Source organism: Budorcas taxicolor, chromosome 3 (assembly GCF_023091745.1).
Source record: "Budorcas taxicolor isolate Tak-1 chromosome 3, Takin1.1, whole genome shotgun sequence".
Taxonomy (NCBI): domain Eukaryota; kingdom Metazoa; phylum Chordata; class Mammalia; order Artiodactyla; family Bovidae; genus Budorcas; species Budorcas taxicolor.
The window spans coordinates 103,287,390-103,305,053 of NC_068912.1; the positions used below are offsets into that span (position 1 = coordinate 103,287,390).

Here is a 17,664-nt window from a genome sequence, read left to right on the forward strand (position 1 = left end):
GGCATCCACAACCCCTTCCCATCACTGACTGTGATCTGAGCTGGGAGAAGGGGCTTTCCCTAGGAAGGGAGATGGGCCAGAAGGAAGATAGGGATGCAGAAGATGAGGCGGGGCGGGGAGGTGGGGGGGGTGGGTACTGAGTCACTACAGTCATCTTTACCTGACAGCCAGGCCTTGAGGGCAGGGCTTTTCTGCTTGGCCCAGCCAATTGGCCCCTAGGGTATCCTAGTGGGATGAGGCCAGTGACTTCTGAGTGGAGCTGGCTCCTCTTAAAGAGGGTGAGTTGTACCAGACTCAGCCTGAGCTGCAGGGTCATGGTCAAGATGAGAGGTAAGGAGGGTTCTTCCTCTGAATCTGAGAGAAAGGCACCTGAAGAAGGAGGTATTGGACGCTGAAACAGGGCAGAAGAGCTAGACTGTGGAGTGGGGGTGGCCTGGGGGGAAGGTGAAATGGGTCCAAAGGGGAGTCTGGGCATAGGGCCAGGCTAGGGAAAGAGGGGTGGGTTCTGAGATGGGACGGGAGCTAGGTCAGGGGCTATGGGTAGGTCCAGGTGTTGAAAGTGAGTCGAGAGGATGGATACAGATCTGGAGAATGCATTTGGGGGTTGGGCCCACTCAAGGGGAAGGTCATGGGGACTGAGACAGAATGGCAATCACTCAGGGAGATGGGAAAACCTGTCCCGGGGGGAGAATGGAGTCCAGAGGTTGAGGTGGGCTGGGGGCTGGGGGCTGCTGGGAGGCTTGACTCTCTGTCCCATGGGGCGTGGTCACTCCTCTCCCCTTTCCTGAGAAGTCTCCCCTTCAGAAGGCTCTTCTAGCATTGGGAGTGGCCTGCACTGGGAACCAGCAGGGTCCCTGCTCCTCCTCAGTGGGTGGCCCCTGAAGACCCCTTTTCTTCTGAGAGCTTCAGCTGTGCTGCCAGTACAAAGACTGGATTAAGGGGATTCTCACCTGCCAAAAACCCTAAAGCTAGTGCAGGGGCATCAGTGTGCCATGGCTCCTGGCTGTTCCCTTTAGAGCAAGTGACACCAAGGAAACCACACAGACTCTCTTTCAGGGTTCCCGACTCTTAGGGGAATACACCTATTCTGTACACCAGAATAGCTATTTGGATAGGAGAAAACCAAGTCACTCTGGACTTAGGTTATGTATTAACTATGGTTTTCAATCTTGACTGCACATTAGAAAACACAGAATGTTTTGAAAAAACTACTGTGAGGCTGGAGAAGAACAACAGGACTAGCAAGTTCCTGTGGGGCATGAGTCATTGAGAAAGTGGTCACAAGTCCCCTACTCCCCTTCCCCGAAGGGAACTCTGCTACACACACACACACACACACACACGCACACACCCTCTCACAAATGCACACATTTCCAAAGAATTTAGACATCCTCAGGCTCCCCAGTCCCACCTCATGCTCAAACACACACAGAGAATCAAACACAAGAACACAAGCAACCAAATTCTCTCTGAAACTCAAGCAAATGCATACGTATCATTCTCCCTCCTCCAAACACAGGCCAACACGCACTGTTTCTACAACATCTCTCACTTTTCTGTACAGATTCATCCACACATTTACTCAGGTACCTACACTGCCCCGCAACATACTCATTGCACATAAAATCACAAACAATGCAGTTACACAGGGCAATGACCAGAGACTCACAACCACAGCAGTTTTGTCATAGACAACCTCAAACACACACACATTCACCCTCAGAAGCAGGCACATTACCCTCCAGTAGGAAGCTGCACACAACCAGGATTTTCCAATCACATCCATACACGTGAACATTCACAATCACACAACTAAAGCTAGCATAGTTCACACATCGCTCATATCCCACACAACACAGATACAGACACAATCACAAACACATGTTTACAACCACACATTGGACAGACACTCCTGACCTTATCACTCCCACTCATCCACACAGACAAGCTCAGCCCAGGCAGGGCAGGGTACAGAGCCCCAGCCCCCATTCCTTTCTCTGCCCCAGGAATCCTGATCTTGGGGCTTTTGTTGGCCACTCCCAGCTGCCTTGGCTTCTATGAGGACTTGGCTAAGTGTTTCGAGGACCCTGAATACGAGTCTATCCTTGTCACAGCCCAGGAGGGCCTCCACACCTCCCCGGTGCCCAAGCGCATAGTGGTGGTGGGAGCTGGCATGTCAGGGCTGACGGCGGCCAAGGCCCTGCAAGATGCGGGCCATCAGGTGAGCTGGTATGGGAGGGGCCTCAGTCCTTCACCTCCAGTTTGCTTCGTTGGGTGAAAAAAGAAAAGGAGTGGGGTTACAGACAACCCTTAGACAACCGAGCATAACCCACTGGGTCTTTTAGCCCTTAGTTATTGTTCCTCAAAAAACTGCATCCCCTGAGACCTAACTGTAACTTGTGTTCTTTTGGGAATAAAGGTAGAGAAGGGCTATGCTAGCCAGAAAGGGCCAAGAGGTGTTCTGACCCCTGCAACCCTGGAGCCCTTCTGCATCACCTACGTTACTCAGGTCCCTCTGGGAGGAAACCCCACTCTGCCCAGTTTGGTTATCCTGCACATTCCCACATTACCAGTGGGAATTCCAGAATAGAGCCTGTGGCCAGGGCAGGTGGGAAAAGGGAGTGCATGACTCTGGGAGTGACAGCAGCCTCCCTGGATACCAGGTAACCATCCTGGAAGCCAGCGACTACGTCGGGGGTCGAGTGATGACATTCAGGAATGAGAAGGAGGGCTGGTACTATGAACTGGGGCCCATGCGAATCCCGAAGTCCCACAGGTAAGTCTCAGGAGAGGGATGGAGCAAAAGGCAAGGAGGAAGAATTAAGAGGAGCAGAGGATGGGCTGCTGCCATTGTGTCAGAGCCCTTTCAGACTCACTGTCTCATGCAATTCAACCCTGCAAGTCTGGTCCCCCAGCTGACAGAGATGACCGAGGCTCAGAGCTCAGGGTAATACAGAAAGTGGAAGATCCCAAACTAATAATGACCATTTGTTGTTGTCCGACTCTTTTGTGACCCTATGGGCTGTAACCTGCCAGATTCCTCTGTCCATGGGATTCTCCAGGCAAGAATACTGGAGGGGATAGCCATTCCCTTCTCCAGGGAATCTTCCCAATCCAAGGATCCAACCCAGGTCTCTTGCATTGCATGCAGATTCTTTACAGTCTGAGCCACCAGGGAGGCCAGGTACTACTTTAAGCTATAAAGTAAATAATAATAATAGTAGCTGTCATTCGTGAACACTTCCTATGTGTCTGGCCCTGTCCTAAATACTATATGTGCATTATTTCATTTGACTCTCCCAACCCTATAATGTAATACTTGTATTTTTCCTATTTACAAATCAAGAAACTGGGCTCAGAAATATTAAGTGATTGACCTAAGGTTCTCCTAGGAGGAAGTGACAAAGCTCCTCAAAATCAAGGGAGTACTTGGCGCCAAAGCATATGCTCAATTTCTAAATCAGAATCTGGAAGAGAACCTGGCCCCCAGTTCTGGGGCTTGTAAGACAAAAAGATCCTTCACCTGACGCCCCACCACATGCCTCATTTTTTGCCTTAAGTGGAAACTAAACCTGAGATTTCCCTACAAACACTATCCTAAACAAAACCAAAAAATTAACAGTAGCAGCGCAAAGTAGGTGTCTTTAGATATGGCCTCAAACTTACTTAGGGGTTCTCTGGTGCCTCAGATGGTAAAGAATATGCCTGCAATGCAGGAGAACCTGGGTCAGGAAAATCCCCAAGAATACCCATTCCAGTATTCTTGCCCGGAGAATTTCACGGGCAGAGGAGCCTGGTGGGCTACAGTCCAAGGTGTTGCAAAGAGTCAGACACAACTGAGCAACTAAAACTCTCACTTTTCAAGCGTACTTAGAAATGGGATTTTAAATTCTGTCTGAAACAAAATGTCTTGGGCTCTGTAGCTGAGCTCTCTATGCTGGGATTTCCTTAAGGGCCTTCTTTCAGTCATGGGGAAAACCTACTCCCTGTCTCCCTCAGTGCAAAAATAAGAGAAAAAGAACTAACGCAGCAGTAAGAGAAGCCGAGGTTAGAGATGGGGCGGCAGTCGGTCTGGGCTCCTTGGGCACACGAAGAAACTGGTTCTCCTGGAAATAATTTCTACTGTGAGGTAAACAGGAATGAGATGTCACATGGATGAGGGCCACGTTGCGCCTGTGTCTGTTCCAGGTTGGTCCACACCTATGTCAGGAAGCTGGGCCTGAAGCTAAACAAGTTCCTCCAGTATGATGACAACACCTGGTACTTCATCAACAGAAAACGCTACCGCGCCAGGGAGATTAAGGCCAACCCAGAGCTTCTAGGCTATTCCATGAACCCAAGAGAAAAGGGCAAGAATGCTATAAATCTCTCCTACCAGTCCCTTGGCAAGGTGACTTCTGCCTCCTTCCTCTCCCCACCGCCCCCTGCTGCCACCCCAGGGTCAGGAAAACACGGGTCTGGCCAAAAGTCACCTAGCAAGCTAGGCGACCATCCATCAGGCCACCTTACTCCTACCTGATACTCTTATGATTGGTCTATCTTCCTTCTAACACCCCCGAAGAATACTGCCACCCGAGCCCTAGTGCCCAGCTCCATCTCTTCTGTCCCGTGTGGGCCAATCACCCATTCCTTGGTTAAGCAGTAGAAGGAAGGGGAATCACCAGGTAATCCAATCCTTGGTAATGAATCAGTCTTCCTGGATTGAAGTAAATGTCTTCACCTTTAAATTAAATGAAGGAGAGATCTGGGGTGGGGGAGAGAAAATTTAGGAGGTGGAAACTCCCTCCCCCTTTTCCTTCCATCTACTTCCTCTTAGTCCCCACCCTCTTCAAAGGATCATCCAAAGAACCCAGAAGTCCCGCCTCTGGTTCTATGACTTTCAAGTTACTACCCCTTGCTCTTCTCTACAGCTCAAAAGCCTGAAAGAATTAAACTGCAGCCACTTGACGTCCTTTTACGATTCTTACTCCACCAAGGTGAGTGAGGCAAATTCCCAAGATAGGGATGAAAGGGGGTCTGTGCTCAACCTAGACCCCTGGGATTGTCCCCTCCTTACCAGGACCTTCTCCCAATGTCCAAGGCTTCACCTCCTTGGAGTCCCCTCACCCCTGCTTCAACCTTGCCTACCCCAGGCCCCTACTGAGGCCCCTTCCTACATACTGTGCCCTCTATCTGATGCTTCCATCCAGCAGGCTTACCTGCTGAAGGAAGGGATGCTGAGCCAAGGAGGAGTAAAGGTGATCAGGGATGTGATGAATGAGGATGCTGGATACTACAAGTCCCTTCTGGAGTCCCTTCAGATGGACATGATCTTCACAAGTAATGAGTAAGGCTGATCTGGACCAGACCTTGAGTCTACCCCTTTCTCAAACATGCAGAACAGAGAAAGGGAACTTTGATTACTGAGTAGTTCCTATGTGCCAGGTGCCATGCTAAGCATTTTCCAAGGATGATCACATTTAATGCTATGATCACTTGGAAGGTCAGTTCAGTTCAGTTCAGTTCAGTCGCTCAGTCGTGTCTGACTCTGCAAGCCCATGAATTGCAGCACGCCAGGCCTCCCTGTCCATCACCAACTCCCGGAGTTCACTCAGACTCACATCCATTGAGTCAGTGATGCCATCCAGCCATCTCATCCTCTGTCGTCCCCTTCTCCTCCTGCCCCCAATCCCTCCCAGCATCAGAGTCTTTTCCAGTGAGTCAACTCCTCACATGAGGTGGCCAAAGTACACTATAATTCAGAGTCATGTTACCAGTGAGGGGGCTGAGGCTCAGAGAAGTCATGCAACTCAGATTCACACAAGCTGGGCAAGGGCTGGAACACGTAGGTCTGCAGGACACCTCCTGGGATGCAGAATTGCATGGTGGCTGAAGCCATGGGCTTTCCTGCTAGATTGCACATGTCATTGTGAGAAAGTCCCTTTTTTCTGGGTGTTCATTTTCCAAACTAAAAGTAAGCAATGAACCCTTCCTCACAGAGGTTAGTTAAGGTGTCATGTGTGAAGTACACAGACTTCCCAGGTTGCTCAATGGTAAAGAATCTGCCTGCAATGCAGGAGACCCAAGAAACGTAGGTTCCATCCCTGGGTGAGGAAGATCCCATGGAGAAGGAAGTGGCACCCCACTCCAGTATTCTTGCCTGGAGAATTCTATGGACAGAGTAACCTGGTAGGCTACTGTCCATGGGGTTGCAAAAGAGTCAGACACGACTGAGCACGCATGAAGTATCCACCACATACTGCAGGAGGCCCGTTTCCCCCCTTTTTGGACTGGGATCGCTGCTGGCAACTCAGCAGACTGACTTGGTGCCTCCCACACTCCCCCCCCCCCCCACCCCGCTTCCCTCTCTTCACCACTACAGCTTTTCCGAGATCACCGGTGGCTTTGACCAGCTTCCCAAAGCCCTTAACGCCAGCCTGAAGCCTGGCACCGTCCGTCTGGGCTCCAAGGTGGAGAAGGTAGTGAGAGATGGGCCTGAGGTTCGGATTTCCTACCGGACGGGTGAAACCAACTCCACCCTGCGCACCCTCACCGCAGACTTTGTCATCATCTCCGCCTCAGCCAAGGCGACGCGTCTCATCACCTTTGAGCCCCTGCTCTCCCAAGACAAGATGGACGCGCTCCGCTCAGTGCGTTATACCAGCGCCACCAAGGTGGTTCTGGCGTGCAACGAGTCCTTCTGGGAGCGGGACGGCATCCAGGGCGGGGTCTCCATCACAGACCTGCCCTCCCGCTACATCTACTACCCCAGCCACCGCCTGCCCAGCAGCAAGGGCGTCCTGCTGGCCTCCTACACCGTGGACAAAGACTCCCTCTTCTTCGCATCCATGCAGCAGGACCAGGTGGTGGATATCGTCCTGAGGGACCTGGCGGCGGTGCACCAGATTCCCAAGCAGGATCTGCAACGCATGTGCCCCTCTTCTGTGCTCAAGCGCTGGTCTCTGGACCCCCTCTTCATGGGCGCCTTCACCGAGTTCACACCCTATCAGTTTGTGGACTATTCGCAGCAACTTTTCCAGCCAGAGGGCCGCATCCACTTTGCTGGCGAGCACACCTGCCTGCCCCACGCCTGGATAGACACAGCCATCAAGTCCGGCCTCCAGGTAGCCAAGAACATCCAGGCTGCCGTGGACAAAGAGATCACCGAGAGATAGAACCCTTCACCAACAGTCACAATCATTTCTAACCCTAAGAGAAATCCCTGAGGGAATCTGGCAGGGAGCCGCCTGTGAGGTGGGAGTCGGAGGCAGAGACCCTGGCCAGACGTCAATGTTAGTTTCCCTGGCCCACAAACAGGATCCTCCAAATACCAGACAAAGACCCCAGCTGTCAAATTCATCCCCTTTCCTGCTTCTCTCTCCTGCAAGCCCTTGAGAAGGGTCAGCAGAGTCAGGGTATTTGGAGGGACAGGGGAAAAAAATCAAGGATGGAAGTACTAGAATCAGACCTTAGCTTGAATAATCAGTTCAGTTCAGTTCAGTCGCTCAGTCGTATCTGACTCTTTGCGATCCCATGAATCGCAGCATGCCAGGCCTCCCTGTCCATCACCATCTCCCGGAGTTCACTCAGACTCACGTCCATTGAGTCAGTGATGCCATCCAGCCATCTCATCCTCTGTTGTCCCCTTCTCCTCCTGCCCCCAATCCCTCCCAGCATCAGAGTCTTTTCCAATGAGTCAACTCTTCGCATGAGGTGGCCAAAGTATTGGAGTTTCGGCTTTAGCATCATTCCTTCCAAAGAAATCCCAGGGTTGATCTCCTTCAGAATGGACTGGTTGGATCTCCTTGCAGTCTAAGGGACTCTCAAGAGTCTTCTCCAACACCACAGTTCAAAAGCATCAATTCTTCGGTGCTCAGCCTTCTTCACAGTCCAACTCTCACATCCATACATGACCACAGGAAAAACCATAGCCTTGACTAGATGGACCTTAGTTGGCAAAGTAATGTCTCTGCTTTTTAATATGCTGTCTAGGTTGGTCATAACTTTTCTTCCAAGGAGTACGTGTCTTTTAATTTCATGGCTGCAGTCACCATCTGCAGTGATTTTGGAGCCCCAAAAATACAGTCTGACACTGTTTCCACTGTTTCCCCATCTATTTCCCATGAAGTGATGGGACCAGATGCCATGATCTTCGTTTTCTGAATGTTGAGCTTGAAGCCAACTTTTTCACTCTCCACTTTCACTTTCATCAAGAGGCTTTTTAGTTCCTCTTCACTTTCTGCCATAAGGGTGGTATCATCTGCATATCTGAGGTGATTGATATTTCTCCCAGCAATCTTGATTCCAGCTTGTGTTTCTTCCAGGCCAGTGTTTCTCATGATGTACTCTGCATAGAAGTTAAATAAGCAGGGTGACAATATACAGCCTTGACGTACTCCTTCTCCTATTTGGAACCCGTCTGTTGTTCCATGTCCAGTTCTAACTGTTGCTTCCTGACCTGCATACAGATTTCTCAAGAGGCAGATCAGGTGGTCTGGTATTCCCATCTCTTTCAGAATTTTCCACGGTTTATTGTGATCCACACAGTCAAAAGCTTTGGCATAGTCAATAAAGCAGAAATAGATGTTTTTCTGGAACTCTCTTGCTTTTTCATGATCCAGCAGATGTTGGCAATTTGATCTCTGGTTCCTCTGCCTTTTCGAAAACCAGCTTGAACATCAGGAAGTTCACAGTTCACGTATTGCTGAAGTCTGGCTTGGAGAATTTTGAGCATTACTTTACTAGTGTGTGAGATGAGTGCAATTGTGTGTAATAGTAACAAAATATCTTGCATAATAGTAACAAGCAAAAGAGAAAGGTTTCAACAACACCCAAATTTCTGACATCTACAATTAGAAGCCCCTAAAGGAACAGACAAACTCAAACCACAGCACTGTTAAAACACAGATTAGCCACATGAACCCACAGTGCAGCAAACCCCATCATTGAGTGCCTGAGCCAGGGGGCCCACATCTTAGTTCAGCTGGAGTCAGGGTGGATGAGAGATAACAGTTCTTTTTTGCTCTTTTCTGAGCCTGCAAAATGGGACCTGGCTTCCTAGACATTTCCTGGCCCATGGACTTTTTCTCTCTGCCCTGATCTCCTCCTCACCAATTAGAACTCACCTCCCTGCCTCTGCCTGTCCAGTCCACACATCCCCCTAGGAGGATACCAATTCTATTCTAGATGTTCCCTCCACACTCTGCTCCTCATTAACACCTGCCCTGTCCTTCCAGGCCTAGCTGAAAGTGTTCCTTCTCCCCAGATCCTTTCTTAATGACCAAACTTAGACCCCCAACGATCTTTTTCATTTGAACCACAACCTTTTCTACCTGGAGTCCCAAACATCTGGACTGTGGATCTTCTGGTACTATTACCTCTTATTTATCCAAGTAGACAGAAGTGAATAAAGTGGTAAACCCTCTCACTAGAGAGCTTTCCTACCAGGAGGACTCAAGATCAGCATGATGTCTTGAAAATGGCATATTTATAGGAAGAAGGGATAGAGGGAGGAAACATTTTCTTACTGCATTTGGTCTATTGTTAAAACCCCAGCCTACTTAATTTGGGTTATCTATGTACCTCTATATTAGTCCGGAGAAGGTGATGGTACCCCACTCCGGTACTCTTGCCTGGAAAATCCCATGGACGGAGGTGCCTGGTAGGCTGCAGTCCATGAGGTCAGTCAGGGCTTTTTCCAATTCAGGTGCTGGAATTCAAACCCAAACTACCTTAGGGAAAAGGCAATGCTTTGGCTCGCATATCTGAAAAGTCCAGGATGAAGCTTACTTCACCAAGACTAACTGGGTTCAGGAACTGATGAGTCATCATTAAGCTTCTCTCTTTCCACCTCTTGACTCTGCTTTCCTAAGTTAGCATCCATATAGAGTTGAATGATGTTCCCCAAAATTCATATCGACCCAAAACCTGTGAAGGTGATTTTATTTGGAAATAGTCTTTGCAGATGTAATCAAGTTAAGATGAGGCCATATTGGATTTGTATGGTCCCTAATCCAGTAACTGGTGTCCTGATAAAAGGGAAATTTGAACACAAGCATACACAGAGGGAAGGCAGCCATGTGAAGATGGAGGCAGATTGGAGTGATGCACCTACAACCCAAGGAATGCCAAGGATTGCAGAAACCTCCACAAACTAGGAGGAGGCATGAAAGACTCTGCCGCAGAGCACTCCGAAGGAACCAGCCTTGTGACACTGGTCTTGGACTTCTAGTCTCCAGAGCTGGGAGAAAATAAATCTCTGCTGTTTTAATCCACCTAATTTTATGGTAATTTGTTTCAGCAGCCCTAGGAATCTAATACAGCTTCCTTCGTTCTTCTGGCAAGAAATACAGTCAGAAGCAACTCCAAGATTATATCTTAATAGGTTGCCATTCAAGGGGAAAGAAAGGGCTTCTTTTTCCCAGGTTGTTTTAGTTGCTAAGTCGTACCTAACTCTTTGCGACCCCATGGACTATAGCCCATCAAGTTCCTCTATCCAGGGGATTTCTCAGGCAGGAATACTGGAGTTGATAGCCATTTCCTTCTCCAGGGGATCTTCTTGACCCAGGGGTTGAACTCACGTCTCTGGCTTGGCAGGAGGATTCTTCATCACTGAGCCACCCGGGAAGCCAGAGCATTCATTTATATTTTCATCCTGCCCATCCATGCTTAGTTGGCCCCACCTCTCAACCTAGAAAGTAGATCTTGTGATCAGCAACCAGTGGAAGGGATGAATGGGACAATCTTCTAAGAATTATAGGCTGGACAGACAAATATAACAGATGGACATTACTCTAGGCTGGGCTAGGGAATACAGCGGAGCCATTCCAGGCCTGGATTAAATCAGCTCCCTTGGAGTTTCCAGTGCAAGATGATTCACCGTCAACTGTCATGGTGAACTCCCTGGAACCTGTCTACACCAAGGGGTATGTCACTTTCCAAACTGTCTTCTGGGCCGTTTATCTTTAATAACCCCATTAGTGTCATGACAAAGGCCATGCCTTCTTGAGGCTCTTAGAAAAGAGGAGGAATCCTGATCCAGTGAAGTCCAGGCAGAGAGAGAAGAAGAAGGCGGGACTGGGGGAGAGCAAGGTCCCTGGGGAAGGGCTCACCATAAACCTTTTTGGCTAAGAGAAGGACCCTGAAGAAACAAATCAGGGAAGAGCAGAGGCAAGAACAAGAAAGCAAAGGGCTCTTTTCGCCTCTGCCCATTGGATATAAAACTGAGGCCCCAGGGGCATGGAAATCAGCTGTGCAAAGAGGATGAAGTAGGGGGAAAGGAGGATAGAGGACGGAACCACAGACCCAATCTGTAGTTTGGAGGGAAATGACTCCCAGCATTTGGATGGGAGTATTAGGCAGAAGAGAAAATGTTCAGAGATAGTTTTTTGTTGTAGAACTGCCACATGAAAAGGAATTTGAGGAAGACTATCAAGAGGCTGTCAACACTGTCAGGAATGTCAGTGGGTAGATGCCTAAGGAGACCTGTGACCTGAGCCATGGCCAGGTTCCTGCCACAGGGGCAGCCCAATAGATGGGGGCTCATGCACTGTGGCCAGGGAATGCTGCTTTGGCTATTGGGACCACCACCATGCTCTCGTTTACTGCTGCCAGAGCTATTTCTGTCTAATGCTTTTTCATTTCCCCCAGATTCAAAATCATGGATGGGAGCATCCTAGCTGAGCCTAGGTCAGCACCCACTCACTGGCTTCAGGGTCAGGGAAAGCAAGTAACCAACAATACTCTAGCTTTTGGAGTGGGGAGTGAAGTATTGCCTTTCATCAGACCTTACTGTGGTGGGTTCTCCAGGCACAGGAAGCAGGTATTAATGCTGGCAACCAAAAGGCAAAGGCAAGGTAAGCCCCTAAGGGAAGGACAGGGCACAGACCACCTCTGCCACGTGAGCCACTGAACCTCTCTGAGTCTCACTTCCTCAGCTGATCAATCAGGATAATACCCCAGCATATCGTGGCTGATGGGATTAGAGACCGTGTACCTGGAAGCACCTGGAGATTCGTATGTGCATAGAGCATGCAGGAGGCCTTTGCCTCCAGTGCACTGAGAGAGGAATTATTCCCAGGTTAAGGGCGAGGACACAAAGCTTAGTGGGATAGAGTGACTCGCTGCAGCTTCTACAGCCAGGTGTTGGAAGAGAATTCACAGCCAGGACTGCCTGACTCAGAAGTCTAGCTCTTGCCACAGCACAATGCTGCTGGTCCAGAGAAATTGTTAGTGCAAGTTCCTGTGTCCGACACACAGTGAGGCCGAGCTGAAACATCAAAGTTTGGAGCAGAGAAAGGTTTATTGCAGGGCCATGTAAAAAGATGGGGGCTCATGCTCTAAAAAGCCCTGAACTCTCCAAAGGGTTTCAACAAAGCATTTTTTAAAGCCAAGTGTGGGGCAGAGGGCAGGGGCGGTTGGGTTGCCAGGTCTGTGATCAGCTTGTGCACAGTTCTCTGACTGGGTGATGGTGAGATAACACGTGGTGTTACAGGGGTTAACATTAACAGTTCTTAGGCTCCAGGAGGCCTGGGGCTATATGCTCATGGTCATCAAGTGGTTAATATCTTCCATTTGGTGGGGGGCCAGAGGCTCAGATCTATAAAGCAACTCAGGAAATGTGCATCAGATACTGTTATTTAGGTACTTCAGGGGCTTCCCTGTGGCTCAGACAGTAAAGAATCTGGCTGCAATGCGGGAGACCCGGGTCCAATCCCTGGGTCAGGAAGATCCCCTGGAGAAGGGCATGGCAACCCACTCCAATATTCTTGCCTGGAGAATTCCATGGACAGAGGAACCTGGTGGGCTACAGTCCATGTGGTCACAAAGAATCGGACACAACTGAGCAACTAACACTTTCACTTTTTTTGTTTTTTCAGGTACTTCAGAGGGAAGCTAAAGCAGAGAATATGAGGGAAAGGCCTGTCCTAGGAAGGCTCCATGGGGTCCTACCTGGTTACAAAATGACTGGCCTGAAAGAGATGGGACAAAATTTAGACCAAGAAGACACTGAGGCAGGCAAGGTGGTAGGAGCCTATGAGGGCAGAGATGAGCATGGGCTAGAATATTATCTCTACAAAGCTATGCTCCCTCATTTCCTTTCTACATGCTTTCTTGAGGGGAGAAAGAAAAGAGTGGAGTAGTGACTCTTAAAACCAATAGCCTCACTCCAGATCTCTACTACAAATTTCAGTGAGTAAACTTTTTAATTTCTGCATCAAAACCTGGGAACACTCATAGAAGGGTGAGTGCATAGAACAGCTGTATGTAACATATGCCTTAACCAAAGCAACAGTTGAGAATGACTCCAATAACTCTCAAGAGGTAAAAACATGCCACATTCTACCCCAGAATGTACCACCCATACAAGCCATGTGGAGGTCTAACTCTGGGAATCCCAAGCTGAAGCTTTACTCTACAAGTATGGGGAATCAAATAAAGTCTCCCTTGGAATCCCAGGGCATGACATCTTCTCTTCCTGCCACCAGGGATCTTAGAACCCAGGGAGTACATCATGGGCCAGGTGCCAGAACTGTAGATTAAGAAGCAAGCTAGAACTTGGAATTGGGCCCCTTCGGATGCCAAGAATCTGTTAACAGGCCTCAGGGGAAAGGATGAGGAAGGAGAGGTGGAGAAGGAAGGGGACCCAGTCAGGAACAAAAACTCAGTACCTTTTCACCCTCCTTTACCAAACATTTTGTATTCATCATCAATTGTTAGTCTTCCTGCTTGACAGAGAAGGAATTGAGGCTGTGCGAGTGAGAACAATTCAGCATGCAAGTGTAAGCACCCAGACTAGTTGGTCACAATAACAGCCATCATTGTTGAGTCTTACTTACATGTATCACATACATTCATTTTCTAACTGAATCCCTGCCCGATCCCCCACAAAAACCAAGCTCTATGAAACAGGCACAACTATCACCTCCATTTTACAAATGAAGGAATTGAGAAGTAGAAAGCTTAGTTTGTTTAGCTTTTATTTGGCTGCACCAGATCTTAGTGGCGGCTCGTGGGATCTTCATTGCTATACTTGGGACCTTCTTTGCAGCATGCAGAATCCTAGTTCCTTGGCCTGAACTAGGATTGAACCTGGGCCGCCTTGTACTGAGAACACAAAATCTTAACCAGCAGACCACCAGGGAGGTCCTAGGAAGCTTGTTTTGCTCTAAGTTGCATAAACAGGATTCTGTATCTGACGCCCTGCATGTATTCAAATAAATTTTTAGTTTCACATGTAAATTACAGAACTATGGATAGAGGTTTGTGAATTGTACAGGAGGCAGTGATCAAGATCATCCCCAAGAAAAAGAAATGCAAAAAGACAAAATGGTTGTCTGAGGGGGGCTTACAAATAGCTGAGAAAAGAAGAGAAGTTAAAGGCAAAGGAGAAAAGGGAACATATACCCATTTGAATGCAGAGTTCCAAAGAATACCAAGGAGAGAGAAGAAAGCTTTCCTCAGTGATCAGTGCAAAGAAATAGAGGAAAACAATAGAATGGGAAAGACTAGAGATCTCTTTAAGAAAAGTAGAAATAACAAGGGAATTTCATGCAAAGATGGGTACCATAAAGGTCAGAAATGGTGTGGATCTAACAGAAGCAGAAGATACTAAGAAGAGGTGGCAAGAATCCACAGAAGAACTATACAAAAAAGATCTTCATGACCCAGTAGCCATGATGATGTAATCACTCACCTAGAGCCAGACATTCTGGAATGTGAAGTCAAGTGGGCCTTAGAAAGCATCACTACGAACAAAGCTAGTGGAGGTGATGGAATTCCAGTGGAGCTATTTCAAACCCTGAAAGATGATGCTGTTAAAGTGCTACACTCAATATGCCAGCAAATTTGGAAAACTCAGTAGTGGCCACAGGACTGGAAAAGGTCAGTTTTCATTCCAATCCCAAAGAAAAGCAATGCCAAAGAATGCTCAAACTACTGCACAACTGCACTCATCTCACATGCTAGTAAAGTAATACTCAAAATTCTCCAAGACAGGCTTCAACAGTACGTGAACCACGAACTTCCATATGTTCAACCTGGATTTAGAAAAGGCAGAGGAACCAGAGATCAAATCGCCAACATCTGCTGGATCATGGAAAAAGCAAGAGAGTTCCAGAAAAACATCTATTTCTGCTTTATTGACTATGCCAAAGCCTTTGACTGTGTGGATCACAATAAACTGTGGAAACTCCTGAAAGAGATGGGAATACCAGACCACCTGACCTGCCTCTTGAGAAACCTGTATGCAAGTCAGGAAGAAACAGTAAGAACTGGACATGAAACAACAGACTGGTTCCAAATAGGGAAAGGAGTCCATCAAGGCTATATATTGTCATCTTGCTTATTTAACTTATATGCAGAGTACATCATGCAAAATGTCAGGCTGGATGAAGCACAAGCTGGAATCAAGATTGTCGGAAGAAACATCAATAACCTCAGTTATGCAGATGACACCACTCTTATGGCAGAAAGCAAAGAAGAACCGAAGAGCCTATTGATGAAAGTGAAAAGGCTGGCTTAAAACTCAACATCCAAAAAACTAAGATCATGGCATCCGGTCCCATCACTTCATGGGAAATACATAGGAAAACAGTGGAAACAGATTTTATTTTCTTGGGCTCCAAAATCACTGCAGATGGTGACTGCAGCTATGAAATTAAAAGACACTTGCTCCTTGGAAGAAAAGCTATGATCAACCTGCTGCTGCTATTGCTAAGTTGCTTCAGTCGTGTCCGACTCTGTGCGACCCCATAGACGGCAGCCCACCAGGCTCCCCCATCCCTGGGATTCTCCAGGCAAGAATACTGGAGTGGGTTGCCATTGCCTTCTCCAATGCATGATCAACCTAGGTACATATTAAAGAGCAGAGACGTTACTTTGCCACCAAAGGTTTGTCTAATCAAAGCTATGGTTTTCCCAGTAGCCACGTATGGATGTGAGAGTTGGACTAGAAAGAAAGCTGAGTACCGAAAAATTGATGCTTTTGAACTGCGGTGTTGGAGAAGACTCTTGGGAATCCCTTGAACTGCAAGGAGATGAAACCAGTCCATCCTAAAGGAAATCAGTCCTGAATATTCATTGGAAGGACTGATGCTGAAGCTGATACTCCAATATTATGGCCACCTGCTGCGGAGAACTTACTCATTGGAAAAGACCCTGATGCTGGGAAAGATTGAAGGTGGGAGGAAAAGGGGACAACAGAGGATGAGATGGTTGGATGACATCACCGACTCGATGGACATGAGTTTGAGCAAGCACTGGGAGTTGGTGATGGACAGGGACGCCTGGTGTGCTGCAGTCCCTGGGGTCGCAAAGTGTCAGACAAGACTGAGGGACTGAACTGAACTGAACTGTAAATTACATAAAAATATCTCCCAGATTCCTTGCAGTAAAAGTGAGCTAGTCCAAACCAGAGCCAGACCTAGTTGCCATTCCCTTCTCCAGCGGATCTTCCTGACCCAGGGATCGAAACCAAGTCTCCTATGGCTCCTGCCTTGCAGGCGGATTCTTTACTGTTGATCCACTGGGGAAGCCCAGTATTATTTTTAAAACCACTTAAACCAAAGAATCAGAATGCTGCTTCTTCCTTTAGCCTCTGTTTGTCTGAAGGGCTTCCATTCAATACCAAGGATGTGACCCTATCTTTTCAAGGTTATAAAAGAAAGAAATAAAATTTCTGGTGATACTCGACAGAGATGTAAGTTAAACTTCAGGAAACACTTTCAACTACGCTCCAGGGAAGGTTGGGAAATCGCTTTCTCTGGAAATGGTCCCATCTTGGAACCCTGTGAGTACGGGGGTGGAGGACTGAGAATCAGCCACTATGCTCCAGGCTGTTGCGTGCCAGGCAGGTATTGGAACTGAAGCTTCCCAGTCTTATCCAGTGCAATGGAAGTGCTGATTCCTTGATGTATAGCAGTGCTAGAGTAGGTCATGGAGACTAAGGCAGAGTTCCTAAGCTACTCAAAAGAGGACAATTCAACAGGAGAGTTCTGACCTAACAGCCCATCACCACCAGTGTGCCACTCTCTAAGCCAAGAGGAAGGCAGGGAGTGTTTATGGACTGAGTGTGTGCTGAAAGATCACAAAGCCATTCCCCATTTTCAAAATAAGAAAACTGAAAAAGTCCAGAGAAATTAAAAACACAATCAAGGGAAATAGAATAACTTGCCAGTTTGATTTGAAGAATAACTAAAGAGGACTTTTAGAAGTGAAAAACGTAAATTAAACTAAAAACATAAGGAAAGATGTATGAGACTGACATGCTGCCTAATGAACAGGGATAGATTTAACAGAAGGTTACACGTGATTAAAAACATAATTAGCAAACTGGAAGAAAGAGCTAGAAAAAAACTGTCTCTATTTAGATACAAATTACTTAGAAACAAGGACATGAAAATATGAAAAAGAACTTAACAGCCTTGTAAGGTAGAGGGAACCCACTCCAGTACTCTTGCCTGGCAAATCCCATGGATGGAGGAGCCTGAAAGGCTGCAGTCCATGGGGTTGCTAGGAGTTGGACACGACTGAGCGACTTCACTTTCACTTTTCACTTTGATGAATTGGAGAAGGAAAGGGCAACCCAATCCAGTGTTCTTGCCTGGAGAATCCCAGGGATGGGGGAGCCTGGTGGGCTGCCATCTCTTGGGTCGCACAGAGTTGGACACAACTGAAGCTACTTGG

General features: G+C 47.8%; 1 protein-coding gene across 1 annotated transcript; it reads left to right on the forward strand.

Moving 5' to 3' along the window:
- Nucleotides 1-314: 314 nt before the first annotated feature.
- Nucleotides 315-7,154, forward strand: LOC128045761 (L-amino-acid oxidase-like). The gene is made up of 7 exons (XM_052638217.1): nt 315-330; nt 2,007-2,221; nt 2,664-2,776; nt 4,189-4,390; nt 4,911-4,976; nt 5,190-5,326; nt 6,362-7,154. Exons 1-7 carry the CDS (start codon nt 315-317, stop codon nt 7,152-7,154), a joined length of 1,542 nt encoding a protein of 513 aa, XP_052494177.1.
- The last annotated feature ends 10,510 nt before the right edge of the window (nt 7,155-17,664 follow it).